A 14,523-nucleotide genomic window follows, 5' to 3' on the forward strand; every position below is an offset into this window, starting at 1 on the left:
AACTTTTGATGTGCGATATAATGAGTTTTAGCTATAAAATTTTCCAATTTTTCTCTAAGCTATATGTTTGGTTAACTACAAACAAACAACCGAAAGGAAATGAAGCCAAAAAAGGTTTATATAGAGGTTTCATAGGAGCACATAAAATCTAAAATTTTCGATAAATTTTGTTAAAAATTTTTAATTTTTATAAACTCAATCACAATAGACCTATGAAACCTCATAAAGTCTTTCGCAATAGCAAATATATATTAGTAATGAAATTTGCAAGATATTTGTAAGTTAATTGATGAATATTGTTATAGATATTTATGTATATATATATGTATGTATATATTTACAAATGATAATAAATGATAACGATTATATATAATAGTAAAAGGCATACAAATTGCATGGCAACAAAACATACACACACACTTTTTTTTTTGTTTGTTTGTTGTTGTACACGTCGTCATTGTTCCGTTCAAATGTCAAAAGTCAGTCTCAATAATTGAACCTTTACTTAGTATAGGTAAGTGGGCCAAATTAATAGACCGAAAAAGTACGAGTTTTAACAATACTTAGGGCACATACTACACGAATTCAGAAATCCGCTGACTCATAAGATGGCGGAGAGATAGAAAGGTTTTTACAATGTGACTATACATAGTATTTTTGTTTTGTGGTAGATTTGTCCAGACCCAAAAGGTGAGAATATAAGTATAAGTAGTATAGTATGGTAAGTGTGTAGTAATATAGTAGTTAAAGTTTTGTACAAAATGGTTTTGTTGCTTGAGTTTTAATTTTGATTTTTGTTTTTGATTTGTATTTTCTAGGTAGTTGTTGGAAAACTCTCTACGTCCGTGCAGCAGTTAAAGTGCGTGAATGTATATTTTACCATACCTTTGGCATTCCTACCTCGTGGCACCAAATTATGTAGGCCACTATGATCCCTGCTTATTTTCTGCACTTCACCATCCTCAGTGGGTGTTATTAGATCCCAAATGAATGTCTTGATTTTCTCATCCCCCTTGTAGACTTGCAGACAGTAAAGTAGCTAGAATAAAGTGCATGAAAAGAACAAGAATTTAGTTTAATTAATATTGTTCAAGTGATATCAATTGAATTTTCTTTTTTTGATATATTATCTAGTCAGCAGGTTGAGAAGTTTTGTTTTTACTCAGCGAAAACCTAAAGTTTCCTCAATATTAGCATGGTTGGTCATCATTCGATATAAATTTTCTTTGTTGCCTTCTGTCTATAATCGTTATCTAACGCAAAAACTTACAATGATGCGAGCACAATCCTCAATATCAATATCGCGCCAGCCGCGTTTAAATTGTCCCAATTCCAAAAGTTCGGTCCAACGTCCCCAGCTGAAAATGTAAAAAGAAAGTTACAAATTAGTTATTAAATCTTTGACTTTATATAAAACAGATTAGACTATTTAGTCGATTTCCAGTCCGGGTTAACCTATAAAGCTTTTTTCTGCTGAAAATTCTGTTTAGTTTGTTAGTTTCTCCCAACATTTCTTTCTCCTTTTTTAAATTTGTTTAAAAACGTAAGCTTTTTCGTTCAGGTTTGCACAAAATTAACTTTAATTTGATAAATTATTTTTTAATTTGGGAATAATTAAAGACTAACTACAGAAAAAAATTTTACTTAATAACATTAAAAACTTCTTTATCCTCTTAAATTTAATCTCTTACGATGGGGACCCCACTTGAAATATTTCAAACCTTTCTTCAAAGTCGACGCATTAACAATCTTGCAAATCCAAGACTGAATTAATATATTTATATATATGTATATATAGGTAGTAGTAGGCTAGAGTATTTCCATCATAGTTCAACACAAAACCTCTCTTTGTTAGTCAAATACACAAATTCAATTGAAAAAAAAATACTTTATAACCCCCAAGAAACCCAAACCCAATAACCAACTAACAAACAAGGCTTATCCATCTTTCAATTATTTAGTTTTCGATTTGGTATATATTTAGATTAGTAGCTTTTATTTTCTGCAATGGATACAATGAGCTTATCAGCGTATAGCACGCAATTGGATGAACGTTCTCGAAAGTCAGTAAAATCGCATGCCAGTAAATCGCAATTTTTGGATATAGCCCCGGAATTGGATATTTCGGCAATTATGTATAAATATTATTTAGACGATTTTCGTACATTAACAGAAGAAGAGCGTGAACAACGTTTGGCCAGTTTGGATGCCTTGGAAATGTTGCGAACGATTGAACAAGTTAATAATGAGGTGGCCACATTACGCTTGGAGAATCATATACTTGTTGAATTTCTCGAGAAAAATGATCCAAAACTATTGCTGGGTTTGCGTCAGAGACGAACTTCTATATTGAAACGTTTGCAAAACAAAGGTCGTGGCTCAGGACACGCTGGCAGTCAGGCGGCATATGGTAGTCGTCAATCGAGTTCAAAACGTTCAATGGCCATGTCAGTGTCGCATAGTATTAATACGGTATCGGGCGAGAAACGTAAATTTACCGATTACAAATTGAACTACAAGGCCAAGGCAGAAATGGCCGAGAAGAGAGCGGCCGAAGTTGAGAAACGTGTCACGGATATTGAAAAAAATGGTAAGTCACGGGGTGAGGGAAAATGATTTCAACCCAATGCCAATATCTATATATCCTTAGCCATGGTGGAAATCAAACAATTGCGTGCCAAAATAGAGGAATTACGTTATCGTAGTGAGGAAACGATTGAGACGGAAAAGAATTTCATGTTGCACTTTCTGCGCGACGAAAATGATGTGGCATTCCTCGAATCGGCCACCGAACGTCAAATTGAACGTAAATTGCGTAAATTTACAACCAATTGGTTTAAAAATGCTCGCGCTTTGCTTGGAACCATGAGATTGACCATAGTTTCATTACAAGAGACATGTCAACAGCATCGAGCCGATTTGATAACCAAAGCCGATCTGAGTGGCATCCTTACAGCTGTTGATTTTGAGAAACTAATCATAAAACGGACAGAGCTAACAAACCAACTGGAAGAGAAGAATACCCATATGGCTGGTCTAAAAGGTGTAACAGGTAAAACATCATTGGCCATGACTGAAGAAAAACAAGCCATGATGAATCTAGAGGCTGAGATGCGTTCAGTTTTAAATAAAACCGAAGAGGTAACACGTGCCATTGGCAAACTAGAGAAAGAAGTTGCTGTCGTTCAAGTCAATAATCAAAAGGATTTCAAGATTCTCGGTGATTTAAGGGCACAATTATTTGAATATGAGGCACCGAGTGTCACCGAGTATATTGAACGTAAAGAGGAGGCCATAATGTTGGAAAAGGAAGAGAAAATGCTGCAACGCAAGATCTATATACTTAATATGAAATTGAATAATGCCTTGCGTCGAAAACATCGCGGGACTGATTTCTGATACCAAAAAAATTAATAAAATAAACTTACCCAAATGATAGTAGACCCTTTTCGACCTTAAAGCATTCCGATTTAGCCCAATTGCCATATTGAATCTCTTCCAGGCCCAATGCTGCCAAGGCATCGCGTTCGCGGGGTATATACTCATCATTATTGGCCTTCTTCTCGCGGGCACGATCTCGTTTCTCTTTGCGGCGGCGTGAGCGTAGGCCTAAAGAAAAGAAATTCATATTGTATTTGAGACTCATGTGACTTCAAGTTTTTTCTAGTGACTCTTACCTATACCACCTTCCTCATCACTATTCTCATTTGATGAATCTTCCGAATTGATTTCCATAACATCTTCGTGTCCATAGCGTTTAATTTGCGTACGTCTACGCGGTTCGGAAAGCACCAAATCTTCCGTCTCATCGCGTTCACATGCATCCGGATCAATGTCGACACGTTTGGCCCATTTTGTCCAGAAATCGGGATCATCTATGGTAATATCCGAACGATTGCCCGATGCGGCAAATGATGCTTTCGAGAAGGTTGATCCCTTCTCCGATTCCATGGTAATAACTTGAGTACGCCGCTTTAATATAGAATCAATATCCTCTTCACAGAATTTATCGCCAGCATTATCATCATCCATAACAGCACCGTAGGCTCCCTTTTTGAGTAGATCTTCAATTTCTTTTTTAGTCAATTGCTTATTGTTGCCATCTTTGGAGCCTTGAGTGTTCATTGATTGCAAAACAGCCTTATCCAAGCCCAATTTCATTGAGGCCTTATCAAACATTTCACGTTCATAGGTATTACGACATAGCAATCTATAGATTTTCACCATTTTACGTTGACCAATACGATGACAACGGGCCTGAGCCTGTAAATCATTCTGGGGATTCCAATCGGAATCATAAATGATTACCGTATCGGCTGCAGTTAAATTAATACCCAAACCGCCAGCTTTTGTGCAAAGTAAGAATACGAAGCGATCAGAACCAGGTTTGGAGTAACGATCAATGGCCTCTTGACGCAAATTGCCACGAATACGTCCATCGATACGCTCAAAAGGATATTTACGATACACCAAATAATCTTCCAATATATCTAGACAACGCACCATCTGACTGAAGATCAATACACGATGACCATTTGCCTTCAATTTGGGCAGAAGTTTGTCAATCAAAACCATTTTACCAGCTGATAATATTAAATTCTTATAATACGATTCGGGATCTTCGCCATGTTGTGACTTGAAATCATATTGAATTTGCTCTTCGGCACCATTCAATAGATACGGATGTATGCAACATTTACGCAATTCCATCATGGTATTCATTAGATTTGGTATATTCGCCGATGTTGTACCCTTTTTGAGGAAACTGAAATTCTGCTCCAATATGCCACGATAATATTTCTTTTGGATATTCGTCAGCTCTACTTCGATAATGGTTTCCTCTTTGGGTGCCAATGATTTCTCAACATCGTCTTTGAGACGTCGCAACATCATGGGTTTAAGGAGAGCTTGTAATTTATTGACTTCCTCCTCGGTTCGTAGACTACCGAATTCAGACATGAACTCTTCTTGCGACCCGAACTGTGAGGGTTCTAGGAAATTGAGCAGAGAGAACAATTCACTGATATTGTTCTGCAATGGTGTACCAGAGAGTAGGACACGATGTTCCAGATTGAGTTGGCGCAAACCTTCGAGCAATTTGCAATTACGATTCTTTAGACGATGTGCCTCATCAATGACACAGAGACGCCAATTGAAGGTTTTCAAATCCATGTAATCGGTGACAATCATTTCAAAAGTTGTAATTAGGACATTAAACTTGATGGGTTCCTTTAGGACTTTGCCGCTATCTGTCTTGTAGTAGAATTCATAATCTTGAATCATTTGTTTGCTGGTAACAGAACCATGATAAACAACCACATTCATGTCGGTCCAACCCTCGAATTCTCGCTGCCAATTGGGTATGGTTGAAAGTGGTGCTATGACCAGGAAAGGTCCACGTATGCCGTACTCATAGACGGAATGGACAAAGGTTAAACTCTGTATAGTCTTGCCCAGACCCATCTCATCGGCAAGTATACAATTGTGAGAGTTATACCAAGAGAATTTCAACCAATTGAGACCTTCCAACTGATATGGACGCAAACTGTTGCCACCCTTGTAAACTGGTGTCTTCTCCAGCTTCTTCCATTGCTCGGGATGAGGACGCTTGCGACTTTTCCATTCGCATCTCATGGGTATTTTGTTGAATCGCAAATATTGCTCAATTTTGTCATTATCGACATCTTCTTCGAGCTCCCAAGTGCAATCCTCGTAGGGTAGTGATTTCCATTTCACTAGATAGTGCTTAGTGGTCTCGCCACTTGTCTCATCCGTATGCACAGACATATCGAGCACACGATCAACCTCAACAAAGTCAGGATTGAAGGGTTCCTCTTCGATATTCTCGAAAATGTTTAGCTGTTGCGATTGCTTTTGCTGGAAACGTCTGACCTTGGCAGCCACCCGACGATCGCCTTTTAGTAGCTCCTCCTCAGTACGCCATTCGCAATGCAAATAACTGAAATTGCGATATTTAACAAAGTACTCTTCGACATCGATAAAGACGGGTTCTGGTTTATTCTCTTTTTCGCTATCGCTGTCCTTTGAATCGGCGTCATCTTCATCTTTGTCTGTCTTATCCTTGCCACTTTCGTCATTCTCATTTTCGGTTGACTTCTCTTCATTGCCAGAGGACGACTCTGTTTTTGTTGTTTCTTTTGCTTCTTCACCTTCTTCGCTGGGTTTTTCTTCTGTTTCGTCCTTGCATTCTGGTTTAGGAGATTTTGCTGCCTGCTCTTCATCATCAACTTCCATTTTCTCGGTTTCTTTTGCTTCCGATTCTTTTTCGGGAATGTCCATCTTTTGCTCGTCCTTCTGCTGCTCCTCCTCCTCCTCGTTGGTTTTAGTTTCATCTGGCGTTTCAGCATCTTTTTCAACTTTCTCTTCAGTTTTAACGTGCTCAGCTTCTTTATTCTCTTCCTCTTTTTGGTTATTTTCCTCAACATCCATTTTTTCATCACTCTTTTCGGTCGTTGCTTTCTCTTCCGAGTCTTTATCATTCTCAGTTTCTTTAGTAGCTCCTTCTTCTTCTTGATCTTTGTTGTCAACTTCCATTTTCTCCTCTGATTCAGATGGCTTTTCATCTGTTTTAGACTCTTCTGTTGCCTCTGTCTTGGCGGCTTCGCTGGATTCTGCATCAGCAGCACCTTCAGCCTTTTCCGTTTCCGCTTCTTTAGGTTTCTCCTCTTCGGATTTTTCCTCCTCGGTTTTGGGTTCTTCCTCTACCTTGGGCGGTTCTGGTGTCTTTACCTTGGGCACCTCAGGTATTAGTTCACGCTTGCCCATGCGCACGGCTAAAACAAGTTGGACGACCATACTATCCTCATCGCCCGTATTGATGTACACGTAATTGGGTTTCGATGACATGGCAGCAGCAGCTGCTGCTTGACTGGCCGCCTCGCTATTGCTTTGACGTTCTTTCTCAGTGGCGGCTGCTGTGCTGCTCGAACTAGCCTCAATTTGACTACTCTCGTCCAGATTCACCGACGATTTATCCTCACCACCTGAGGTACCACCGCCAGCACCCAATTCCCCTTCGGCTCCAGATTGTGGTTCGGTTTTCTCTAAATCACTGCCATCATTGGCATTGGAGGAATTGGCGGCATTCGCGGATGCTCCTGAAGACTTTTTATCCTTTTTCACTGGTGATGCGACCAGCAATGAGTTCTCATCGTCTGAGAATCTTAGCATTACATCATCAATATACTTCTTACGCTGAGTGTTTCGCGACGATCGCCGCTTATTGGAGTCCAGTTCAGAATCTGGAGGCGGTGAAGGCGGTGGCGTGCGATCCAATGTATCATCCTCGCCATCAGATTCGGGCACAATGCGTCCACGATTGCGTCTCTTCTTCAGAGCTTTGGCAGACAGTGAGCCTCGGTTACGACGGGAGCTACCACCTTCCTCTGATGTGGCATTCCGGCGACTACGTGTGTTCGAACGTTTACGATCTCGGCGACTGGGCGTCGAGGCGCCAGCATCGCCAGCTGAGTCGGGAACAGAGTCCACGGTTTCATCACCCACTTCGGCATCTTTGTCATCTTCATTGGAGCTTCGTGGTATCTTGGAAACTGGTATATCATCATAGTCAGGAGACTCGCCTTCGACACCTGCGCCAGCGCCGGATGTGGTTTCAGCTTCACCTTCACCTCCGGCCTCTCCAGATGATCCAGATTTGGTGGTGGTCATAAGCGGTTTGTTGTCCTCTAATTCGCTGCCCTCGCCAGTTTGTTCGGTGCCATCTTCACCAAATTGTTTGCGGCGTTTATTAACGGCCCCACCTCCCTTCTTCCGTGCCGGACCACCGGGTGATTCAGTGGAATTAGGATCATTTGGATCACGTGGAGTCTTCTTCACCTTTGGTGTTCGATCTCTGGGTGGCTTATTGGGATCTTTGGGTGTGCGAGGTTTGCGTGGTTTCTTCTTCTTGCCACTGCCATCGGTAGAGGTATCCAGCTCATTGGCCGAATGAACATCTTGCGATAAATCACCCATTCCTTCGTTATACTCCAGCATGCCAACAACACTGGTATCGCCAGCCCCTTGGGTCACACAATCCTCCGAAACGGGTAGCTGTGTGGTTGGAATACTCTGGCTGGCGCTACTAGCACCGACGACCACATTGCCACTGATGTCCATAAGTTCCTGGGCCTGGGCCTTTTCACCCTTTTTCGTTCGAGGCTTACGTGGCTTATTCGCTCCCTTTCCACGGCCACGTCCAGTTGTGCTGGACACCTGAGGACTCTCTACCATCTGCTGATTATGCATGGCCGAGTTGCCACCATACATCGGCGGCAAACCACCTGAAGCCTGGAAGAGTGAGCATTGTGCATGTCCTCCAGCACATTGCTCGGCCATCTCATGCTGTTGCAATAAATTGAGACGCTCTTGCAGACGCATTAGCTTCTCCTGATGCTCATGCCCTGGTGGCATGCAATAGAGTTCCTGTATTTGTTGCTGCAATGCGGCAATCTCTTGCTGATGCAGCATTGGATATGGTGGATACATGCCAGCGCCAGGAGGTGCACCAGAATATGGTGGCATCATGGGCGGCATCGATGGATGACCCTGTTGAGCTGCTGCCTGTGATTGGGTTTGATCATATCCACCGCTACCAGTTGTCATGCCAGGATGTGGCATGGGCATGCCACCAATGGGAGGAATTTGTTGTTGTTGTTGCTGCGGAGCAAGAGTCTGTTGTGTCAAACTGGGATTGGTGGTGCCATCAACAATTGGCTGTGGTTGTTGTGATTTATCCTCTGACATTATATCATCCGTCATCATTTTCGAATCATCTGCAGTTGTCTCACTCAATTGAGTTTGCTCTAGATCATCTGTAGCCACGGCTTGCTTTTGTTCCACTTCCTCAGTTGGTGGCAATATGTCCGTCGTATGTGTCGAAAGTAAAGCCTCTTGAGTTTTATCATCTTCGGGCAATTCTTTTTCTGGTTGCACTGTAGTGACCGACGCTTCGGCCACTGCCCCCAAGACCGCATCGGCCAAGGATGGGGTGTTGGTGGACTCAAGCTCACCACCGGCAGCACTAGATGCAGCATTCTTTTCAAATTCCGTATTTGATGATTGTGAATTACTATCCAAGAGGGCTGCTGCTGCTGAGGCAGCATTGGAGGCAACAGCCGCTACTGCGGCACTTGTCGAAGACATGGAATTATTATCAAACATAGCACCCACATCATTGCTGTTTCCAGTGCCGCCAGTAACAACACCACCGACACCAATGACACTGCCCACATGCTGTCCCGACTCGGAATTGGCACCATGCGATGTGTTATCCATTAGCAATTGCTGTTGATTGTTGCTATTGATGCTACTTTGTGAATTGCTGTCATGCACTGAGGTTGGTTGATTATTGACAATGCTATTCGTGCTGCTATTGCTGCTACTGTTATTACTATCATTGGCAGCTACAGCCAATGTGGATGAATCATTGGAATTTGCCGTTTCATTGAGGATGCTACTCAAATGATGGGAAGGTGTTGTTGGTGCAACTTGCTGCTGTTGCTGTTGGGCGGGTGGTGGTTGTTGTGGCTGCTGCTGCTGCTGTTGTATGGGTGGAGCAGGTTGTTGTTGTGGCTGTTGTTGTTGCTGTTGCTGCGGTGGCGCCTGTTGTTGTTGCTGCTGTTGGATCTGCGGGGGTTGCTGCTGCTGCGGCGGCGGCGGTACAGGTGAACTAACTTGCTGGGCTGGTGATGCTTGACTATCATTTAATATATTTGCAAATGGATCAAATTGTTGCTGATGAGTCTGAGCTTGTGATTGATTATAGGTTGGCAAATGTTGCTGTTGTTGCTGTTGATGATGCGGCGATTGTTGTTGTTGATGTATAGGCGATTGATGTTGTAATTGGTGATGCGGCGATGACAATGTTGGCTGCGATTGTTGTTGTTGTTGTTGTTGCTGCTGCTGTTGTTGTGGTGTTGTTGTCGCTTCTAGAGTAGGTTGCTGCATCAAATGATGCATGCCAGGCAAACTCTGTTGATGCAAAGGAGACGAAGACATGGCTGACATTGATTGAGGTTGTTGTTGTTGCTGCTGCTGACTGTTATTGCTATTATTGTTGTTGCCTCCTCCTACAATATCATTTATGGAATGCTGCAGTTGATCATTAATTGATTGTTGTTGTTGATGTTGCTGCTGCTGCTGTTGTGCCTGCTGCTGCTGCTGTGGCGTTTGTTGCACTACTGGCGGCGGCGGTTGTGGCTGCTGTGGCACAACAACAGGTGGCACCACTGGCTGCTGTTGTTGTTGTCCCATTGTCTGGCCATACATCAATTGTTGCTGTTGTTGTTGTTGCTGCTGCTGTTGTTGTTGATGATGTTGTTGCATCAAGGCTGCCTGTTGTTGTTGCTGCTGAGCAGGAGCTGGCTGTTGTTGTTGTTGCATGGCCGCCATATGCTGCGGTTGACCCCATTGCTGATGATGTTGCTGCTGCTGTTGTTGCTGCTGCTGGGGTGATGGAGAAACGGCTGGCATTCGTGGGCCCACACTACGATAGGCCGAAGGATAATCCATCGGTGGCAAACCATGGGCCTGACTGGGCATTACCATTTGTTCGAGAGCTTGCAGAGTATTAACAGCTGTGGGAACAACACTGCTTGGTGGCGGCACGACAGGTACTTGCACCTTGGACGCTGCCCCACCACCGCCACCCCCAACGACGCCACCAACAACACCACCACTAGACACGCTTGTGGGTGGTTGTGGTCGCGGTGATGGCAAACCCACCATTCCCTGTATACTGTGCTGGGTGGGTTGGGTGTTCACTTGTTGCTGCTGCTGTTGCTGAGCTTGGCTAGCCTGTGTTGGCGGCGGTTTGGCAGGTGACACTCCCACCGGCCTCGGCGACATTTGTGGATGAGGCGACATTGTTGGTGGCCGTGGTGACATTTGTGGCGAAAGCTGGGGGAATGGTGCCCTATACTGTGGTGAGGAATTGAGTTGTGCTGCAGCCGCAGCTGCTGCTGCTGCCGCTGCGGCCTGTTGATGTTTGCTCGATGACATGTAGGGTGGGGCTACAACAGCCTGCTGCTGTTGTTGGGCCTGCTGCTGTTGCTGCTGATGGTGACTGCCATAGCTGGGCGGCATGCCCATATGCGGTGGCGGCAGGCCAGCTCCAGGCAGTTGCTGTTGCTGCTGCTGTTGTTGTTGCTGTTGCTGCATGAGAGCCACATGATTGGGCTGTTGTTGTTGTTGCTGCTGCTGTTGTTGTTGTTGTTGCTGGGTTTGTAGTTGTTGCTGATGCTGCGCAGCCTGCTGCTGCTGCGCAGTTAAGTGATGCGTGGGTGGTGCTGCACTAGGTACATGCTGACTATATGCAGAGGCCTGATCCAAGGCCGCATGGCCATATCCAACATGTTGAGGTGCTCCACGGCCGGGTTGATGTTGCATTGGACTGCCATAGGGACTATGGGCATAGGCCTGTGGTGCAGCCGGTTGGCCAGGCTGTGTGGGTGCTCCTGGATATAATGGATGCTGACCAGGCGCTTGAGGATAATGCTGCGGCAATCGAGCCTGCTGCTGACTCTGTTGCTGCTGCTGTTGTTGCTGTTGTTGTTGTTGCTGCTGCTGTTGCTGGGTTGTGGGTGGTTGTTGCTGTTGTTGTTGCTGCTGCTGCTGTTGCGGCGCCAAACCACCATAGCCCGCCATCATACTCTGCTGTGCCCCATACGGTGCCAATTTCTGTTGCTCCTGTTGTCCATAGGCGGGCATATGCTGACGATAGGCACTGGCTTGACTTTGTCGCTGCTGCTGACCCGGTGGAGCGGCCTGTGGATGACCATAAGCAGAGAGACCAGCACCTGGATAGGCGGATGCTTGACCCGGCACGGTGGGTGCTGCTCCCCAACCGCTTAGATCGCCCATGCCAACACCTAAGCCGACACCCATGCTGGCCGCATGCTGATCGGCGGCTCCCAACCCATACAGGTTCTCCGCCGTTGGCTGGTACGATGGATATTGTGGTTGTTGCTGTAACGGATGCGGCGCCCGATGGCGCGGCGGATAGCCACCGGGTGGTCCCATTGCCCTGGGATTTGCCGCTGCGGCGGCTGCAGCTGCGGCAGCCGCATCATAACGATAATAGGGATCTCTAAAATGGTAGAAGAAAAAAAAACACACATATCATTATATAAAGGAAGGAAAAAACATTAAAAAAAAAATTCAGGAAACTGATAAATTTAATTGTGTAGAACTTGCAAAATGTTCTAAAACTGTGATTTCAAAAACCTCTCTGTAATCAAATTGGCGTCCTTTCTTAAAATGTATCTGAATAATTAAGCATCTAGTGATTTGTATAAATTCTAAATATTTCTGGTTATAACAAAATCTTTGATCCAACTATTTGTAGTGTGAAATATAATTCCAACTGAATGGCTTCAGTTTAATAGTATGTATTTTAGAAATAAATCTAAGCATGTAACTGTCTTTTTTAAACATTAATTTAACAGGAATATAGAAACAGATGGCCCATTACATACATTTTTCCACTCAAATGGGTGTTACAGTAAAAATGTAAGCCTTAGAACGAAATAATAGAGTGAAATATTTAATTCGGTAATACTTTTTGCATGGACGTATCTAGAAAAATATAATATTATGGGGGGTTCCGCATACGAGAAGTCCCCTCTTGGATCCGCCCATGATTTCATTCATTTTAACCCTTTTTGTATATAGGGCAAAAATAATAGTACAAGAAAATCATTATTATTTCTACCAAAGACTTTGATGATGATGATTTCCTCCCCCACTACATATTTCTCTTTAGCACTCCACGAACACTCTCTTTCTCTTTCTCTATCTCTGTCTGTCTGTCTGTCTGTAGCTTGGATATCATTTGGAAAAACTCACCCTTGATGATTTCCGTGAAACATATTTTGTGCATTTCCATCCATCAGATTTTTGAAACGCAGCGCATACAGAAATGTCCGTTACGCGTCGTCAAATGCGACGCGACGCTGCGTTTTCTAGATTTTGGTCCGGCTATTGGCTTAATTTTGATGCTGCTCTCTGCGCGTGGCCGTTGTCAAAAGGTTCCTCCTCCTCCTTGTGCTTGCCGACAACAATTCCTCCTGCTGGAGATGGGTGGTGGAGCTGATGGTGTTGGAGGATGTGTTTTTTGAAAAGGGGTGGCTACTAGTTCTAATTTCTATGCTGCTGTTTGCTAGTGCCCCGTGTTTACCACATCAAATGTCTCACAGCAGGTTGTTGTTGTTGTAGTTGTTGGCGTAGAGTCATCTAATCTTAAGCAACTCTTAAATAAACAATATTGTTTCTTTTTTCTTCTTCTTGATTTAGTTTAAAATGTGTTGTTTTTTTTTTTTTTTTTTGTTTCTAACTACTAAAACTTAATTACAACTGATGTGCAATTGTTCTTGTTCTATATAGTATAGTATTTATTAATTGTTTTACTAAATTCTCGCACTTCATGGTCGACCTTTGACATATTCACAGCTATAACAAAAAAAAATTAAACAAATCGTTAAGATATTTAAAAGGTTTTCTTTTTTGTTGTTGTTTTAAGGTTAAACGGTAAGTTTTGTGCATTTTTTCCCAACGTATTTTAGCAAATCTGTAAAGAAAAAAGATAAAAATAAATAAATTAACCAATGTTTTTTTGATGATACACTAGATATTATTTACATCAAAATAATTGTTTACATTGTTGATTTAACATCAACTTTTAAGGGGAAAAGCTATACGCTTATGGATTTCTTAAGATTTGCACATACAACGTACAGTTTAACCCCATAAATGTTGTGTAGAATTGATTCTTTAATTTATTACATAATCTTTTGTTTATTCTTAACTTAACATTAACTGTACTTTTGTCTAGATAAAAAATTGTGTGAAAATTTCGGGAAAATAATTAATGATTCACGAGAGAAAAAAATAAAAACAGCCTAAAATTCTTTCTCTTTTCTGTGTTTTTCTTATTCGTAGATTTTACTGGAAAATGAAGTGAGGCGGAGGGTGAGGGGCAGAGGTTTGCTGGTGAAGGGATGCGTTGAATTTGGGCGACATCTTGATATAGCGAAACAAAAGGAAAAACTCTATCGATTTTTCGCATTGTCTCCTGCACATTTAGCCGAAAAAAAAACAACAAACAAAACAAAAAATAAAATGATACAACATAAAATCTAAAGTAGCAAAGCAGATGGAGAAGAGAAAAAAGTGTTTGGACGCGGTCGGACTGCGGGTGGTTTTTTTGAGGATAACGAAAGAGTGAGTGAATAAAATTGCAGGAGAGGGGGAGGGGATGCTCTGAGAGTCAAAGATATGCAAATGCCAAAAAAAAAACCACGGTAGAGGGAGTAGAGTAGAGGCAGGCGGTAAAAGGTGTGCGCACAGCAAATGGAAAGTGGAGAGTTGAAGATAAAACAACAACAACAACATTGAGAAGAAGAGATATGCAGTTAGTACAACACACACATACACATACACACCTTTATAGAGACATAATTGCGAAGCTCTCGTTTTGTGTGTACTGTTATAAATACGTGCGCA

The 14,523-nt window shown here is 42.7% G+C and overlaps 2 protein-coding genes across 5 annotated transcripts in view; one reads left to right on the forward strand and one right to left on the reverse strand.

The window, feature by feature from the left end:
- Positions 1-13,316, reverse strand: part of LOC6643538 (serine-rich adhesin for platelets) — a 38,347-nt gene extending 25,031 nt beyond the window's left edge. For 3 of the 4 annotated variants that reach the window (XM_015178150.3, XM_002066238.4, XM_015178152.3), the window contains exons 1-6: positions 12,868-13,316; positions 9,580-12,109; positions 3,678-9,522; positions 3,429-3,609; positions 1,271-1,358; positions 901-1,039 (exon numbers count right to left, since the gene is read on the reverse strand). In XM_015178150.3, coding sequence (XP_015033636.1) covers positions 901-1,039; positions 1,271-1,358; positions 3,429-3,609; positions 3,678-9,522; positions 9,580-12,109; positions 12,868-12,911 — 8,827 coding nt within the window. In that variant the 5' untranslated portion in view covers positions 12,912-13,316. The remainder of the gene's footprint in view (positions 1-900; positions 1,040-1,270; positions 1,359-3,428; positions 3,610-3,677; positions 9,523-9,579; positions 12,110-12,867) is intronic. The other variant, XM_015178149.3, reaches the window with a different exon arrangement.
- LOC6643453 lies at positions 1,812-3,441 on the forward strand. Its single transcript, XM_002066239.3, has 2 exons — positions 1,812-2,590; positions 2,651-3,441. The coding sequence occupies exons 1-2, from the start codon at positions 2,008-2,010 to the stop codon at positions 3,397-3,399; spliced, it is 1,332 nt and encodes a 443-aa protein (XP_002066275.2). The 5' UTR covers positions 1,812-2,007; the 3' UTR covers positions 3,400-3,441.
- Positions 13,317-14,523: the final 1,207 nt, after the last annotated feature.

This window comes from Drosophila willistoni (genome assembly GCF_018902025.1).
Source record: "Drosophila willistoni isolate 14030-0811.24 chromosome 2R unlocalized genomic scaffold, UCI_dwil_1.1 Seg200, whole genome shotgun sequence".
In the NCBI taxonomy this organism is placed as follows: Eukaryota; Metazoa; Arthropoda; class Insecta; order Diptera; family Drosophilidae; genus Drosophila; species Drosophila willistoni.